At 44.0% G+C, this 16,099-nt stretch overlaps 1 protein-coding gene across 4 annotated transcripts; it reads left to right on the top strand.

Annotated features, from left to right (window-relative positions):
• Positions 1-1,475: 1,475 nt before the first annotated feature.
• On the top strand, positions 1,476-9,125 carry LOC110081519 (uncharacterized). Of its 4 annotated transcripts, XM_078382167.1 has the most exons (5): positions 1,476-2,066; positions 3,317-3,336; positions 4,121-4,214; positions 4,664-4,773; positions 5,645-9,125. In XM_078382167.1, exons 1-5 carry the CDS (start codon positions 1,997-1,999, stop codon positions 5,699-5,701), a joined length of 351 nt encoding a protein of 116 aa, XP_078238293.1. In that variant the 5' UTR covers positions 1,476-1,996; the 3' UTR covers positions 5,702-9,125. The 4 variants fall into 4 exon arrangements, 1 of the variants encoding a protein (XP_078238293.1); XR_013539403.1 differs by adding an exon at positions 5,186-5,325 and having other exon boundaries at positions 1,476-3,336; positions 4,121-4,773; XR_012082138.2 differs by lacking the exons at positions 1,476-2,066; positions 3,317-3,336 and adding an exon at positions 5,186-5,325 and having other exon boundaries at positions 3,391-4,214.
• The last annotated feature ends 6,974 nt before the right edge of the window (positions 9,126-16,099 follow it).

The following is a 16,099-nucleotide window of genomic DNA, read 5'->3' as shown; positions in this document are numbered from 1 at the left end:
GAGGTAATTTTTTTGGACTACAGCTCCCAGAATCCCCAGCCAGCATGTCTACTGGTCTAGCTGTATGGGAGATTCTACACAACCTTTGCTACCAAGGTCTGACAGAACAAGGTACATACATCCACAGGAAAAATCTCTATCCACGTTGCTGCTTCCTTGGATTTATTTAAATTTTAAAGCACATTTTGCGCTCTGTCTGCCGCGTGAAGCTTTCACAGCCTAGGATCTGCAAAGGCAATCTAATTAGATTGAGCCTCTGTTGCAATTTGAGGAATATTTTGGGTGGCGCAGCCTTTGCAAGATTGACAGGGTCCTACACTGCAGAGCTGCTGTACGGGACTAGAACTCAAAGGGGAGAACAGCCAAACACATCACTTTGAACTTGCTGGAGAACAGTCCTCATCCTCATCTTAGAATTGCAGAGCTGGAAAGGACCCCATGGATCACTGAATCCAGCCCCTATCAAGGAGGCAGAGTAAGGGAATCAAACTAAACCACCGAGCTATCCAGCAGTTCATTAAGAATAATTATCACCATCATCTTAGAACGGCAGAGCTGGAAGGGACCCTCCTATGGACCACTGAGTCCAGCCCGTCAAGGAGGCACAGCAAGGAATCTAATTCCCAACATCTGGCTCCACAGCCAGAGGCCTGAACTAGGGAGCTATTCTGCAGTTAAAAGTGGGATATAAATGTAACCAATTAATAATAATAACAATTTATTGTAAGTATATACACAGTATACCCATACAACATACATATAAGAAAAGTACTGTATCTTGGCCACACTAAGCAGGCACTGCCTCAGGCTGACCTCTATGGCAAGTTCTATTCCAGGCTTGTTCAAATTATTACCAGACTTAAGCCTGACTAGCCTACACTGCAGGGCGGTTGGGATGTCCTGCACCTGTTCAACAGCACCCAGCCTCCAAAACGAGGGTATTCTGTCGAAACTGGGTTTTTTTGACACACTTTTCACACAAAAGGTGGCCAAAGCCAGACAGGATTGTGAGGAGCGCTGAAGAGAGCCCTCACGCTCTTCTGCGGGTGTCCCCTGGGCCAGTGACTGGCTGCCTCTCCTCAGCCTGCATTCCCTCCCAGGGTGGTTGTGAGGAGATTAATTTGAAGTGGATTGGAGAGCCCGATAAAAACAGGCAACTGAGGCCGCTTGCAGGAAAGGCGAACTAAGACGGATTTTGGCTCTTGGGGAAGGCGACAAAGAAACACGGGTGCCTCGTGACAGCGGCAGGAAGGCTACGCCATTTCTTCCTATCCCTCATTTCAAAATGGCGCCCAGAGCGAGAGCGAAAGGACGCCGTGAGGGAAGAGCGGGAGGGGGCGGGGAGAAAGGAGAGCGCTTTTTTTTTTCCAGACGGGGTTTACCGAAGAAAGACGCCAGGGACCAAGCGCCGCCCAGGATTGGTCAGCATTCGTCGCACTCATTCTTTCCGCCCTCCCTTTCTCCAATCAGGACGTGGCTGCGCTTGGCGGGGCAAGAAACCGACAGGGAGGGGCGCCGCCTCCCTCCCCCTCATTCTCTTTCCCGCGCTTTTCCAACTGCTGTTTGTTATCCCCCTTTTGTGCCGGAGGGGTTTGCCTCAGACGGCGCGCGTTTAGGGGCGACGTTGGAGAAAATGGGGGGTTGGAAAAGGGTCTTCCCGGGCGTCTAGGGTTTTGTTTTTGTTTTTTAAAGCCAAAACTGATTTATTTCACTTGCCCTCAGACTTCAAACAGGGAAATCTACTAACGTTGTCGTTTTTGGACTGAATGTACACAATTCCCTTTTTCTGGGTTTCTCTCCTGACTGAAAAACACCCTGTTGGAAGGAAGTTTAGGCACCAAAACTGGCCCACATGCAGTTTATTACGTTAATTTCGCAATTTCTTTAAAAACTGGGATCGATATTTATGCATTAAGGCAGCTAGGATTCCACATTTTATGGCTTTCTTCTCTTCCTTCATCTCTTTAAAAAGATCCTGCTACTTTACCTGTACATTATGGCCTTAGGAGCCAGTAATGGGACATTTAGGGTTTTTCTCTTAATAGCCTCTTTTTACCACATTTTAGGTAAGACTGTGTACAGATTGTATTTCTGCAATCAAGAAACAGTGTATAGGGGTAAAATTAAAGCAGTCCACCCACACAATTTGGGCGGAAGTCATTTAGTAACAGAATTGTCACAAGAAAATAAACTTTTGTATGGTATCTTTGGACACTTGGTTTGCTGGATTACAACCCAGTACTGTAGTCTCAGTAACCCATAAATAATAAGAATTTTTAAACTGATTCGTTTTTCCTGAACAACTCTTGTCTTGTAGCATCTTGGAAGAATCACACATAATGTCTGGCATCATTTTCACAATGTTTACATAAACTAAAGAGCGATTCCCCAAAACTTGTCCCCTTAAAAACTTGCTTGGTCTTGAAGGTACTATGAGTCAATTTGTCATTTTTGTTGCAGTCACCTCATACAGTCAGAATTAAGAAAAGGCTGTGTGGTTCAGAATTACACAAATGCAGGAGTAAGGAGAAACCTTTATTGAACAACAGGGAAAAAATCACACTAATCGTAAGCTTTTGTGAGTGAAGTCTCACTTTCTAAGGCTGTGCACCAGCCCTTCATGGATAGTATAGAAAAACTTTAGATCAGAGTCTGAAAAATTCATGGCAGATGCCTATTCAGGTCAAGGCTACTTGAGTTGCATTTTATATCCTTTTGCCATTTTTCAGCCCGAACAGCCTGTGGGAGCAAATGTGTTTTCTGGGGCAGACAGATTAGGAGTCGAAACTTTGCTGCTGCAGATAGATCTTATGAGGGTGGTGCAAAGTGGAGAAAGAATAATTTTTGCAGATAAGATAAACCACCTGTCAGTTGAAAGAACTAGTCTTTGAGAAACAGATTAGTTAAAATAGATGTCAGGGGAGAATCCATAGATTTGAGTGAAAAGTGGTAGTGATGAAAGAAATAATAAAACAAACACGCTGAAAATATAAACCACTTATTAAGATAGTGGAGCCTGGATATTGCTTACAAGTGTCCAAGGTTATTTTGGCAAATCGCAACAGTGTGTATTTGGAATAAAATATTTGTTCACGTTGAGGCAGCATTCACATTAAATAAATTCAAAACGATGTACTGTAGTTCTGCAGGCTAGATCAATATCTATTTGTTTTATTTTTTGTCATTCTTTATAAAAGGGTAAAGGTTCGGTTTCAATTCTTGAAGTAACTGTATGCAAAAGAAGCATGCAGTTAGTATTCTTCTAATTGCCTTGATGAATTATTCAACTTTCTACCCCTTTTTTTCCCTTCCCTAGCTAATAGAATAAAGGATCAGGTAAAGTTCCTTTTTGTTTTTAGTACTAAGCAACTATTAAAGACTTTGTCTTATGTTATATTAAGAATGCTGAGGTAAGGATGATTTAAGTCAAAATTAAGAATATACCATGTTTCATAAGAATAAATCCAGAAGTCGTAAGAAACTAAGCTATTCAGATTGTCCTTGTAAGCAGAAATTATTTTGGGGTGTTTCTAAAATATGACCATACAAAAACATAGGCTTTCCATCCAACTCACCTTGAGCATAGATCAATGTTTTTTATACTCAAATTGAAATTTGTCAGGATGTTGTGATATGCTGCCATGCTGGACTAATCATGAAGTTGTACTTGATAAAAACTTATTGTAACTATTACAGCATACTAATAAGTATGGTGGGTGAAGTGCGTGGAGCTACAAAGAAAAGTCATTTATATTTTTATTAGTTGAATTTGTATTTTCTTCTGTGTATGTTGTGTACATTCTGGCTTACAGCAACACTAGTAAGGTTTCTGATGTATGCGGGATTTTTAAAGGAGCCGTTTTACCCATTCTACTCTCCTTGCCAGTTTCCATGACTGAGCAGGGATTTGAACCCTGGTCTGCTCAGCCCTAGTTCGACATTATCCACTCCACTCCCGTGGTTCTCATCTTCTTACGAGCCAACACCTATGTGTGTTATGTGCCATTAACATATAGCTGACTTATGGTGACCCTAATAGACCCCAAGAGCATTTCATATTTGTGACTTTTCTTTCACTAGTCTGAATACAATACTTTTACCAATTCTTTGTCTTTTGAAGGCTCAGTTTAAATGGCTGGAAAAGTTTCATGCAGAATCTGTGAAAGAGTGGCAGCTTCACCCAGATGTTGTTATTATACTGCAAAAGCGATCAGGTACCAAAAAAAAAAAAAAAAAACTTGCTGATTGGTGGTTGCCACCAATTTATGCCCACCACTGGTAGAGTAGCAAAGCCAGAATAATATTGGTCAAGTCTCATCAAAGTCTGCCCAAGGGTGGAATCAAAACCAAGCAGTTTCTGGAAGAAGCCCCACTGAGTTGAGGGGACATTGCTTCGGAATGAAACCTGATGTCCAAAGATTCATCCTATGTTTTTTTAAAAAACAAATCAGACTAGTAAATACTTTGGATCTGTCAATACGAAGTCGGCCCTTTCCATGGAGTTTCTTTTAAAATGCTTTACACGTTTTTATGGGAAGAAATTTACTTCAAAAGCCAAACTTACCATTTATTGTTTGGCTTTTGAAAGAAGGTTTAGGAGTAACCTCTGTCTTCCAGAAGGGTTTTTAAAATTATAATTATTTGCCACAACTTCTTTTCATAGAGGCACCATTTGGGTTTTATATGCCCCAGGCTGTCCAAGAATCTAATGATCTGAAGTGCATGATTCTGAGTGATTTGCAGCCCATCAGTCCAGAGATGTTAGCATGGCAGGTAAACACATGCTAGAATAGGAAAACAAATTGTTGCATGCAAAATGGGGTGGATTGCTTTAATGCTCATGTAGCTGTGTAATGTTGTAATTGTTTCCCTGTGTATTTCAGGCTCCTTGTCATTTTCATGAATGAGAGACAGGGCTAAAGATTCTCCTTGTGGGTTTGGCATCAGTTGTGCCTCCCCTTTCTTTGTCCTGCCTTTTTTTCACAGGGTTGGAGGAAGGGGGGGAGGAGGCAACAGGCCGCTCAGTTTCTGTCATGCCACTGATGTACTGGGAAGAGGGTTCAGGAAGTGTGCAGGACATCACTAAGTTGTTGCACAGCAGTACTGTATTCCAGTTTTGCATCCGAGTTTGTTGCAAAGACCAATTTCTTCATATTTTACTCAACAATGGTACTGTATTTTGCAGAAAAAGAAGCACCAGATACCTAACAAGACAGACAGAAACTCTTTCAAGAAAAGAAAGGCAGAATTTTTTGAGTTTGTGAGGAGGGCAGAGCCACGTCCTATATACAGACAGGTCTCCGCTGTCAGAAAGTTAGTTAAAAGGCAAGTGTATGTAATAACCCACACAGTGGTGAAGGTAAAATTTAGAAATCCATAGTGCAGGTTGGGGGGGGAGTGAGACTGTACGTAATTGTATAAGAAATGTATGTTTTGGTGGTAATGATTCTAAAACATAGGCAATGTTATAATATTTTTAAGAGGAAGGAGGAAAGCCAATAAAAATCAGAGAAAATCATCACCTCTCAGAAAGGACAAGTGTTAAAATTTGAAGGAAAGAAAGGAAATCACACTTTCTTTCTACAAAACCCTCTGATAGGTGTGACTTATCCTAAAGTTTGTCTTCTTGCTTTACCCCAACCAGCAGCCAGAGAACATTGTTGAAAAGACTGAAGCGAAGCCTTTTCCGTTCACGTACTAATGAAAACAATTTGGAGGAGACATATCTGAGCAACATGTTAAAAACAAAGGAGCAGAAAACAATAGACAGCAGGTATACAAGAAAATTCCCAGAGAAAAGAGAAGCAGAAGCTGCAGACACCCTATCAGGCCACACTGTTCATTTTACAATAACGGCTTTACAAACTCAAGAGAGATTATCAGAAATGGTAGACCGTTTATCAGATCCGTCCAATTCCATGCCCAAAGAAGAAAGACTCGCCTATATGCGTGAGCTCCTAAATGAATTAAATATGCTTATGAAGCTGTTGCAAAAGCGGATACAGCTGCAGTCTCCAAATGAAACCAGCACTTTGACCACCACTTTCCCTCCAGCAACTTAAGAGACCTCTCTAATATTGCTGGATTTTAAGTTTGAAAAGTTGTGGGATTCAGAGTGTTTCTTTTCTAGAAGCATGTCACCATTTCAGTTCAACAACAATCCTGCCGTAGTATTATACAACAAGAATAATTTAGTTCTATATAGCTTTGGCTGAATTGAAACGTGTATTCTGTCCATATCCCACACTGCTTATTTGCATGTTTTAAAATTAGTCATTTCACAAATAACATAGGGAAAGAAACATTAAAATAATTTCTGATAAATTACGTTTTTCTGGAAATTGCTTCATGCAAATACACATTCTGGCAGAAGTAGTCCTAGAAGGAACATATACAAGTTTAAACTGAGAAAGTAATCTCCCCACCCCCCAGCTACGGAGACACCAAGCAATCTTTTCTGTTCTCATGTGCCAGTCGCTAGAGCATATGTAGTACACGATAAGGGGAAGAAAAACTTTTCTTACTCTTAGCAATTAGCAGTACAAACATTTTTGTCTCATTCCAGTTGTGGCCAATTTCATTTTCTAACAGTAGGAAGGAATCTCATTTCCAGCTCTTGGTTTGGAAACATTCTGTAGTCTTTAAGGATGCTCAAAGAGATTTGACAAAGGTTTTGGATCCACCATATCTTTGGCATTCATGTGTTTTGGATCTGCAGATGCACATTGATCTCTAAAAGTATCACTACAGTGATAATTAAGGAAAAGACTGTAAACATATCTTGCTTTTAAATAGGCTTTGGTGGGAGAGACCATGTATCTTGCTCAAGGCTTCACCAGCTGGTTCTTCAGCTCAGCAGTGTAATGATGCGCTTATGAAACAGGCACAAGGGGGCGGCATACGCATAGAAGTCAGCCCTAGCGGTGAGTCAGCAGGGATAAGTCTAAAAAAGGCAGTCAAAACTGGAACCGTTCCAAAAAGATGCTCCTTATCTCAAAGAAAGAAAGGGCACAAGGGCAGGGTTGTAGTGGTGGTCATCATTCCATAAAAGCGAGCCTTGTCCTCTTAATGTTTGGCTTTAAAGAACGGGCTGCTGAACTGAGATGGTAGCCATGATTTGTCTGAAAAGGCAAAGCAGTATGGCTAGGTCGTGTTTTAATTAATGTCAGGGTTCGAAGAGTAACGCTAGAAGTTCAGTAGCCAAGCAGCAACCATCCCATAGGATGTTCTTCACACCTTCCACAGGAAGGTTGTGCTTCTTCCCTGCCCCCCTCCCAAATGTCCCGGTTAGAAATTTCCCTTCCTGTTAGAAATTAATGGGATTTACCAGCACTGCTTCCTTTCATTTTCAGGATGGTTTCCAGGGTGAATCAATGCACTAAGGGGTAAGCCTTACTTTTTCTGACTGCCCGCTCCCACTAGTGTTTTGGGGACAGTGTCATGGGGCTAACCTAGACTGAGGGAGATCAGAGGGGAAGGTGTGCAGATTTCATGAAGGGACTCCCTATTTAGCTACTGTAATGCACAGGGACACAGATCTGTGGAATTAGCTAGCTGAGCTACAGCTTACACTGTAGCTTCCCACAAATGTCTGGGAAATGGTTCCCTTAGATTTGAATTGGATTAAATCTAAATGTCTTCCTATGCCTAGTTTGCTGTGGCAAAGGCAAGTGACCTTTATTGCATAAGAAGGGCCGATCCAGTTTCCCACTCACATAGACTTATGACAGCATCTGTAAGCATAGGCTCAAGGTTAAAATTAGACATTGGATTAATACCTTCTACCTGCTAGTTGCCCCTTTCCTTGTACCATATGTACTTTTCCTGAGAGGGAGAAGGAGAGAGAACGGCTGTCCAATGCAATCAGAACTAATCCGAATTGATCTAGCCCAGCTCTAATTACCTAACTGACCTTTGCAAGAAGCACCTTTTCTATGCTATCAATGCATCGGGTGCAAAGTTTTAAAAGCCGTTTTTACTGATTTCAAGATACCAATGTACATCTTTGGTTGCATATAAAATCAGACTAAACTCAGCTGAATATGTCCCAAAGCTTGATTGTCTACTATATGTTTACATCAATAGTGGATAAATTACATTGGGAGGAAGAGCAGTCCATCTAGTTCCTTGACATGTCCTCCTGCCTCTAGTGGCAGCTTGCCCTTCAAATTCTGTTGTGCAATAACGCACTTGCAGTCTAGTGGTGCACAGTGACACTGATCTAACGGGCTACCCTTGCTAGGAAGCTCTAGAAGCTGCAGGGTCAAGATTAGGCCATCTTTAGAAAGGGGCTTTTCAAACAGAATCTTTCGTTGTGATACTAAGATTATTGCTCTTATTTCCAGACAGGCGTACAATACACTGCAAACACTCCAGCAGATTTCCAATGTGTTTCTCTTTGCATTTCTGGGCTAGTAAAGACTGAATACTGTTCTTGCATGGGATATTTGCTCAAAGTTGTTTTTGGCAGATGAAAGCCCCCAGAACCAGCCCCCGAGCCGGCATTCCCAAGTCTTTTTTCCCAAGCTCAGAGTGATGAGTGCATCCTGGGAATTAATTAGGATCTTTCTTCCCACCCCCCTTTCAATATTTGAGAAAGCCTGGAGCAAAATTCACTGCGTTATACTTCAGCCTTCATGTCTTAATGAATGACTACTTTGCAAGAAAGCTGCATTTGCCTCTCATTTCAAAACATGGAAATATTTGCATCATCTCCCCACAACTGGAGAGGTGAGGAAATGAAAAATTGTTGAAGTTAAAGTGTTGGAGAGCCAGTATGGGTGTAGTGGGTAGTGTGACAGCCTAGGACTCAAGACAAGGTTCAAAACCCCTCTAAGGTATGAAAACTGACATCAGGGTGGCAGTGGTTAAACCACCCCCTGAATATCTCACACACCTTGAAAACCATATTATGGTTGTTCAGATGTCACTTGGGAACACATAAAGCAAAGACAGGCAGGATTTCAGCTATTGTAAAATGATATGAAATTCTCATGGTTTGCATTCTGCTATGTACCAGGTCAGAAGAATAGCTTAATTAATGTAGGATTTGAGTGTTTACCAAAACACATTCCGACATTGATTTAGTAGTTAGAAGCCCATGGGAAACAGAAAACATTCAAACATGGCTAGAGAATAAACTCTGCACCAAATATATTTTGCAAGTGATAAGTCAGTGACAAACTCTTCTTTTAAAAAAGCAGAATTGGGCATACTCATGTTGTGGAACTGATTGAATATTTATTGCTGAGGAACCTCTGGTTTTGATAAGAATTTATTCATGCTCCTTATTCTCATGAGCATATGGAGGAGTATAATGATATTAACAGATGAAAAGAAGCTCCTGTCTCTCTTCTTTAGGAAGAAAAGAAGAAGAAGAAAACACACAGTACTTCTGGGGAATTGAGGGGTGTGTGGAAAACGCACTAGACTGTGGTAACCTATGCCAAGAGGGGGGAAATGCCCTAATTAAAAGTATAAATTTTCAAAGCGAACACAAGGGTATTCTCTCCATTCAGTGCCTCTGAATCTTATAACACAAGTAGACATCCAGAACCATCTCACTGACTTCATTAGAAAAAGGGAGGGGGCAACCAACTTGGGCAAAGCTAGCAATTTTCCCTTTTCCCAAAGGAAAATTCAACTTCAGATCTATTAATTTAAATTTCATCTGGAAAACTATGTTAAATTCTGGTCATAGTAATGTATGAAGGACATTGGGCTGCGAGCATTGAATTCACTTGGTCAACAAGAAAAACAGATTATAGACCATTTATTTACAAACTTTTTTACAATTTCACTTTGACTTGAAATCTGTGTTATGAGATGATATGTCCTTTGGTTGATGCTATTGACAAGAATCCAGAGTTTGTAAATTTCCTTTAGCTGTACAACTCAGATTCCTCAAGTACTATGGGATTCTGGAAGCTCTGGATATCTCAGAGAGTTAGGGAGCCAGAAGTTGGGAGTTTGCTTCCTTTACTGTGCCTCTTAGGCGAAGAGGCAGCCTGGGTAGCCTTGGGGAAAACTACACAGTCCCAGTGCACCCCCAGAAGAAGGCGATGGTCAACCACTTCTGAGTGCTCTCTACTTGGAAAACCCTGAAAAGGGTCGGTGTAAGTCACAATTGACTCGGCAGCACACAATTGTTATTAGTTCAATACCGAAACTTTCCTAGGCTTCGCAAGATCATGACAAAGGCATTAGAAGTTTACCCTGTCACATGCAGTCATAGAAAGACCAGGGGTATTTATCGTCTTCGTCTTTTATTTGGGGCTGTTACTAAAGAGTAGATCTAGCAAGTGGCTGTGGGATCCTAACTGATCCCTCGAATACAAAGTTGGAAAAGTAGCTAGCGGGGGCTGGCACAACCGAGACAAGGGAGAGATAGAGAGGGAAGCTAGGAAAGAGATCAGAGGAAGGATACCACAAGAGACAGAAAGAAGTCTTCAATAGTAAATTCACCGAGCAACATACTCTTTAGAAAACATATTTTAGATCAGACTGGCTGGGGAATGCAACAGAGCTTGCCTTTTGCATGATAAAGGCAATCTAGATAGGAGCTCAAATTACCATACTCATAATCCATGCATGAAATAATAACATGTATTATCCTTCAAAGCTTCTTCATCCACTAACCCATTGACCCAGTTGACAGTGAACTGGGTTTTCCACCTCCTCCCTTCCCTTGCAGTCCGGAACTCCTCCTCTTTTTCCTGAACATGTCACTGATTCATTTCATCAACATGGTGACCTCCTTCTGTTTGAAACCCCCGCATACTTTTTTTTATGTCTTGCAAAATGTCGCCCTTGTGTCTGTATATTGAGTTTCACTAGGACTGCTTTCTCCTTTCATGTCTGCTTCCATGACTTGCCAACTAGCTTAGAACCAGCACATTTAACCTACTTGAACATAGCTTAGTTGAACACCCAAAGAATTACAGTGTTGTCCATAACAGACCACCTTCCCAGTCTCCTGTTGCCTGCACCCTGGGGTGGAAAGATTGCAACTCAGGTGTCTGGGTGGCTGCCCCAACCAGAACAGTGATTTGGAAAGGCCGGATCAGGTGACTCCAGGTGAATCACTCGCTCTTTCGGCCTGACATCCTTCACAGCTTTGTTCTAAGGATAAGGTGGGGACTTTTGGATGCCTCCCTGAGCTTATGAACTGAGAGACATGACACACGAAGTAGAAAGGGATGGAGAGGCCAAAGGAAAACAAGAACATTCAAGCACTTTTGGAATTAAATACTGTATACAATTTACGTAGAGACAGTTTTGAGAGGAGATGAATCATATGTTCGTTAGTCTCAGCCAAACTGATGGGTTAGGTTATTAGTTATTTGTGTAGCCAACATTTCCAAAATTGTACTACCAGTGTCTTTTAATTTAGAACAGCAAAGTCTGAATATCAGAGAGCAAGATGAGAAAAAAATCAAATGTACCGCATATCCAGTTAGAGCATAGTTAAACTCTAATACGTGTAGTGACACACACACACACAAACTGAACCATCTGCCCAGGGGCAAAAGGAACCTTGTTTGACAAACATTGCAATGATCAGTCTCTCGTCTGAATAAACTAACCAGAAGAGGATGGATGAAACGACATCTCAGAGCCTAATACAGGAGAAGTATAAAATGATGTGAGGCACCGTTTCAGGGACTCTTGTCTTACTTGGGCACAGGCTCTCCTGGAAAAAAAGAGGATTCTCAAAATCTGCTGAGAGTATTTGTCAAAAAAAGACAAGCAGCATAAGGGGATATGAGCGAGGAGAAGAATCTCCAAAATTCGCTCACCTAGGAACCGGCCAAGCCTGGAGCTGCTTGGCGGCAGGAGAAGAAGTATATTCTATGGCTTGTTTTGATTTAATTATTTCCCCAAGTCCTACCTATGCTGGCCTGTCAGCCCTGTGTAGCTGGAATTGAGCCTTAGCAACCACCTTTTGCAGGCTGCCGTTCTGCAGGCAAGCGCATGTGTATGGCCGTCTGTTGACAGGAAGCAGATGGGCAGCCGGGGCTCTCTCGCTGGGAAAGCAAGGAACAAACAGCTGAGTAAAGCCTCAGAAATGCCTTCATCGGATCTTTGAAGGAAGAGGCTGGATAACAGGATCAAACACTTGCCAGGGATGTGTTTCAGGCTGATCTAATTTCACCTTGAACCTCATGGTCCCTTCACAGTTCTTTCCAAATGGAAAAAAAAATCAATTGATAGGTTCATGATGGGGCTGTGAAAAGAAGAGAGCAGCAGGGCGTGCGGAGGAATAAGGGAGCCTGGCGACAAACATGCTATAGCTCAGGCCCTGACCTCTCTGTCTCTCTTGAGCAGAGCGCCAAAGTCAGGGAAGAAAAAACTCAGTTTGCCTGATCCACCCAGGAAGGCCAAAAGTCAGCCTCGTTGGGCACCTGCTAAGGCCCACACTGCAAGAAGGGGGTCCGTGGCTGAGCGCCCACTTTTTGGCCTGACTCCCTCACGGCCCGTGAGCTCTGCAAAATGAAGAAGACAAGAACGCCCAGTAGCCTCTCTTTGCCTTGACCGTCTCCTGGTAGCAGCAAGTCTTGGCGAAGAGGGAGACGGCATACCTAGCGGGGCATCGCCTGATGCCCATGCTATAACAACAGAAGGTCCCCTAGTCAGTGCCAAGGCCCCTTGCGTCGCTCCTCCTCTGCCCACCAACGACCCTCTCTGCAGGCCATGCTGGGAGCTATAGCCCAAAAGACCTGCTCCATAGGCAAGTGTCATTTTTCGGCCATGAAGTTCCGCCTGAATCACATCTCTGGAACACTAAGGCATCTCAGCCTCTGGAGGCAGCATCCAGCAAAAACCCGGAGTGTGGTGGTAGGTGGTCCAGTCTAAATTATTATTATCCAGTAGTGATTAGAAGAGACGTGCACTTTCAGAATTAAATCCGTCCATCTCATGGATGAGTGAAGGGATTAATTGATTAATTATGGTAGAGGGGGAAATTGGAGAGGGGGTATTGAGGTTTCTTTGCAAAACTGAAACTAGCCAGGTGTTTTGCCACGGCAAAGGACGGAGAGGTGCAGGTCCCACAGCTCTGTGATGACTAGATAAAGAGGATTGTATAGAGCACGTTCCAAACCATCTGGCAGTCTCTAATTATCTAAATGGCGAAGCCGACGGAGCCCCGTTTGCTGAAATCAAAGCAGAGGGATAGGAGGGGGCGGGGAGAAGAGGTAAGCCTCAAGACCCAGATGAGCATTTGGTGTATGTGTTAACAGAGGCATGTTTTATATCACTTACACAATTAATTATGCAACTGAGTAGGAGTCTTGAGGAGAAAAGAAAGGTGTTGTTGTTTTTTTGGGAGATGCTGATACTTGAATAGCTAAAAACAGACATGGACACAAAGAGGGGCAGCTAACACGCATGGGGTCCACGGCCGCTGTGCATGGGGGGGGGTCAGCAGCCACGGGTTCCAGTCTCTCACAAACCGAAACTGCCTTCTTTGGATTGGGAGCCAGGGTTCTGTAATGGCCCTTGTTTTGGACTACATATCCCAGAATCCCCCGTGGCCACAATGGCGGAGGCATCTGGTGTCCGCTGAGGTTGGCGGGGAAGAAAGCAGCCAATTACCCATGAACAGAGCCAGAGACCAAAGTGGGATTCACGCTCACCAGTACATATGAGGACACACCAGTCTATTCACAGAGGTGGGCTGGCAGGTTGGCCTTGACTTAAGCAGAGACCTTCTGCCCCCCAGCCAGGGGGAAGGCGGGCAGGCAGGCAGGCAGGCAGGCAGGCAGGCAGGCAGGCCGGCCGGCCTGCGTGGAATGACAGGGGTGTGTGTTGTTGTTCCTGAGTCTGAGAAGGGGTGGCACCCCACATGCCCTAAATGACATGCCTGCTGCCACTGGATTATGGGAGCTGCTGTCCATTCTGGCCTGGCACTGGCTACTCAGTGTGGTGGCCACTCTTTAAACATCCCCCCCAGGCAAGGAATGCCTTTCTAGCCCCACTCTTTGAGACCAAGGAGGGGGGGATCTTTGGGGCCAGAGCTTTGAAGAACTGAAGCTTGGACTACTTATACAAAGCAGGACCTCTGCCTCTAAGCTTCACCCCCCCACACACACACCATTGCTGCCCAAGGCCAGGTGGGTGCCGGGCTCTCTCCTTTCCGTGCCTTGCCACCTATTCCCCCCCCCCCGTGTAGATTGTTTGGAATGATTGTTTTTTAAAGGTTCCACCTTTTTCTCCCCCTCGCTCTCTTGCTCTTTGTTTGTTTAAACAGCCTCCTCATAGACACACTTATTTCCGCAATCTTGTCTTGGTAGACAAACAAACAAAAGGGAAGAGATAAATTATCTATTTTTGCAAATCCCTCCAAACCACAACTTCAGGCAGAGCAAAACGGGGTTGGGGGGGGTTGGGGATTTTTGACTGGCGTGCGCTGACCTGACGGAGCCCTCGCTTGCAGACAGGAATTTCATAAAAGAGGAACCAGGCAAATGAACACAATTTCGCCCGCTGTTTCCTCGGAGCCAAGGGGAAAATTTGGAAAGGGCAGAAGCAAGACCAGAACAGAACAGAGGAGCTGCTTGTGTTTTAGCTTCGTCTGGAGCAGAGTTGTGGGGCAATCTCGTGTGGGGACCGGAGGGGAGGGCTCTGGCCTCTTTCTTTTGGGACCTTCCCTTTGGGCGGCTGCAACTCTCACCCTGGCAAGGCTGGCTGGAGAATTCAGGGTAACTTTTAACAGTGTGCCCTGATTTGGAACAAATGAAGAAGGCTGTAGCCAGAAAGGTCTTCGATAATATTTGAATATTTTTGTTTATTCAGTTGCATTAAGTAATAGATGTTCTTAACAAAGATGATTAACCACAATCTGCTAGGATCTCAAGAATGCTTGTGTGGAGTCTGATGCTTCACCAATCTCTCTCTTTTTCTGTTCTATCTCTATAACAAGGTCAATACATCCGTGTTGTCACCCCTGGAGAGGGGGGGGCATCTCTATTTATACACTGCTTGGTATACAACAAGCTGGATTATTGTTTTGATACTATTTTTAATCAAGTAGGAAAAGAAGGCACTACGAGAAAGAAGAGGCAGGTGGGAAAAAGTAGCAGGAACTCTGCTTTCTTGGGCCACTCGCCTCTAATAAGATTAGTGTCTGTTCTGCAGATCAGGTGATTAAGTGTGTGTGTGTGTGTGTGTGTGTGTGTGTGTGTGTGTGTGTGTGTGTGTGTGTGTGTGCAGGCGTGCATGCATGCACAAGCGCACATATACTCACATGAGCACATGTGGTGCACCAGGATTTCCTCTCTTCTTCTTTCCCTTATATGGTGTGAAGCTTAAGGAGGCCAGCGATTGGCTGATCCAGTAGACACCCAAGAGGTAGTAGACAGTGAAAGAGGGGTGGGGGTGAGAGGAGGAGGAGGAGGAGGAAGAAAGGGGGGGGGGAGAGAGAGAGCCAGCAGCCTCTTCAGAGAAGCCACTGACTGAGAGGCATTCATGTGCTCTTTCATGTTCCAAACAATGTGTTCAAGAAAATCATGGCTTAAATAATTAAAGTAAAATAAAATGGCACAGCAGATCCTACTGGCAGGTTGCACTAGACATTTGCACCAAATCAAGTGGGTCCTGGAATCTCTTCCCCTCCTGAACACATAACCCTCCCCCCCCCATCCTAGACAATGGCCCTGCGGCCGTTATTAAGCCTTGGTACATGGAGCACAAGGAGAACGTCCCTCGTTTAGTGAAGCCTCTTCATTACATAAGGGAATAAAAGGAACCCATTGTTAGCGAAACACACACACACACACACACACAAATCCCACCAAAGCCGCAGGACCCTGACGGAGTCCCTGCGGATGGACAAAACAAGCCTCTCCTATGGAGAACTCTGGCCACGCTGATCCAAGGCCAAGTTTGTAGGGGGGTGGAGGGGGGTCTATTAAAGGTTATCTGGAAGAGAGAAAGATGCCCCCCCTGCCCAAATGTGTTCCTGGATGCAAGCCCCTGGACTGCACACCAGCCTTCCATCAGGGCACCACAATCTCTGTGGCAGAGCCCCCCCCCCTTTGTTTCTCCACACGCGAGGCGGCGCTGCTGCTCAAAACGGCCTCCCTGAGTCATGTCGGCT

Source organism: Pogona vitticeps, chromosome 15 (assembly GCF_051106095.1).
Source record: "Pogona vitticeps strain Pit_001003342236 chromosome 15, PviZW2.1, whole genome shotgun sequence".
Lineage (NCBI taxonomy): Eukaryota > Metazoa > Chordata > Lepidosauria > Squamata > Agamidae > Pogona > Pogona vitticeps.
The sequence above is the reverse complement of the archived record's forward strand: the minus strand, read 5'-3'. Positions and strand labels throughout refer to the sequence as shown.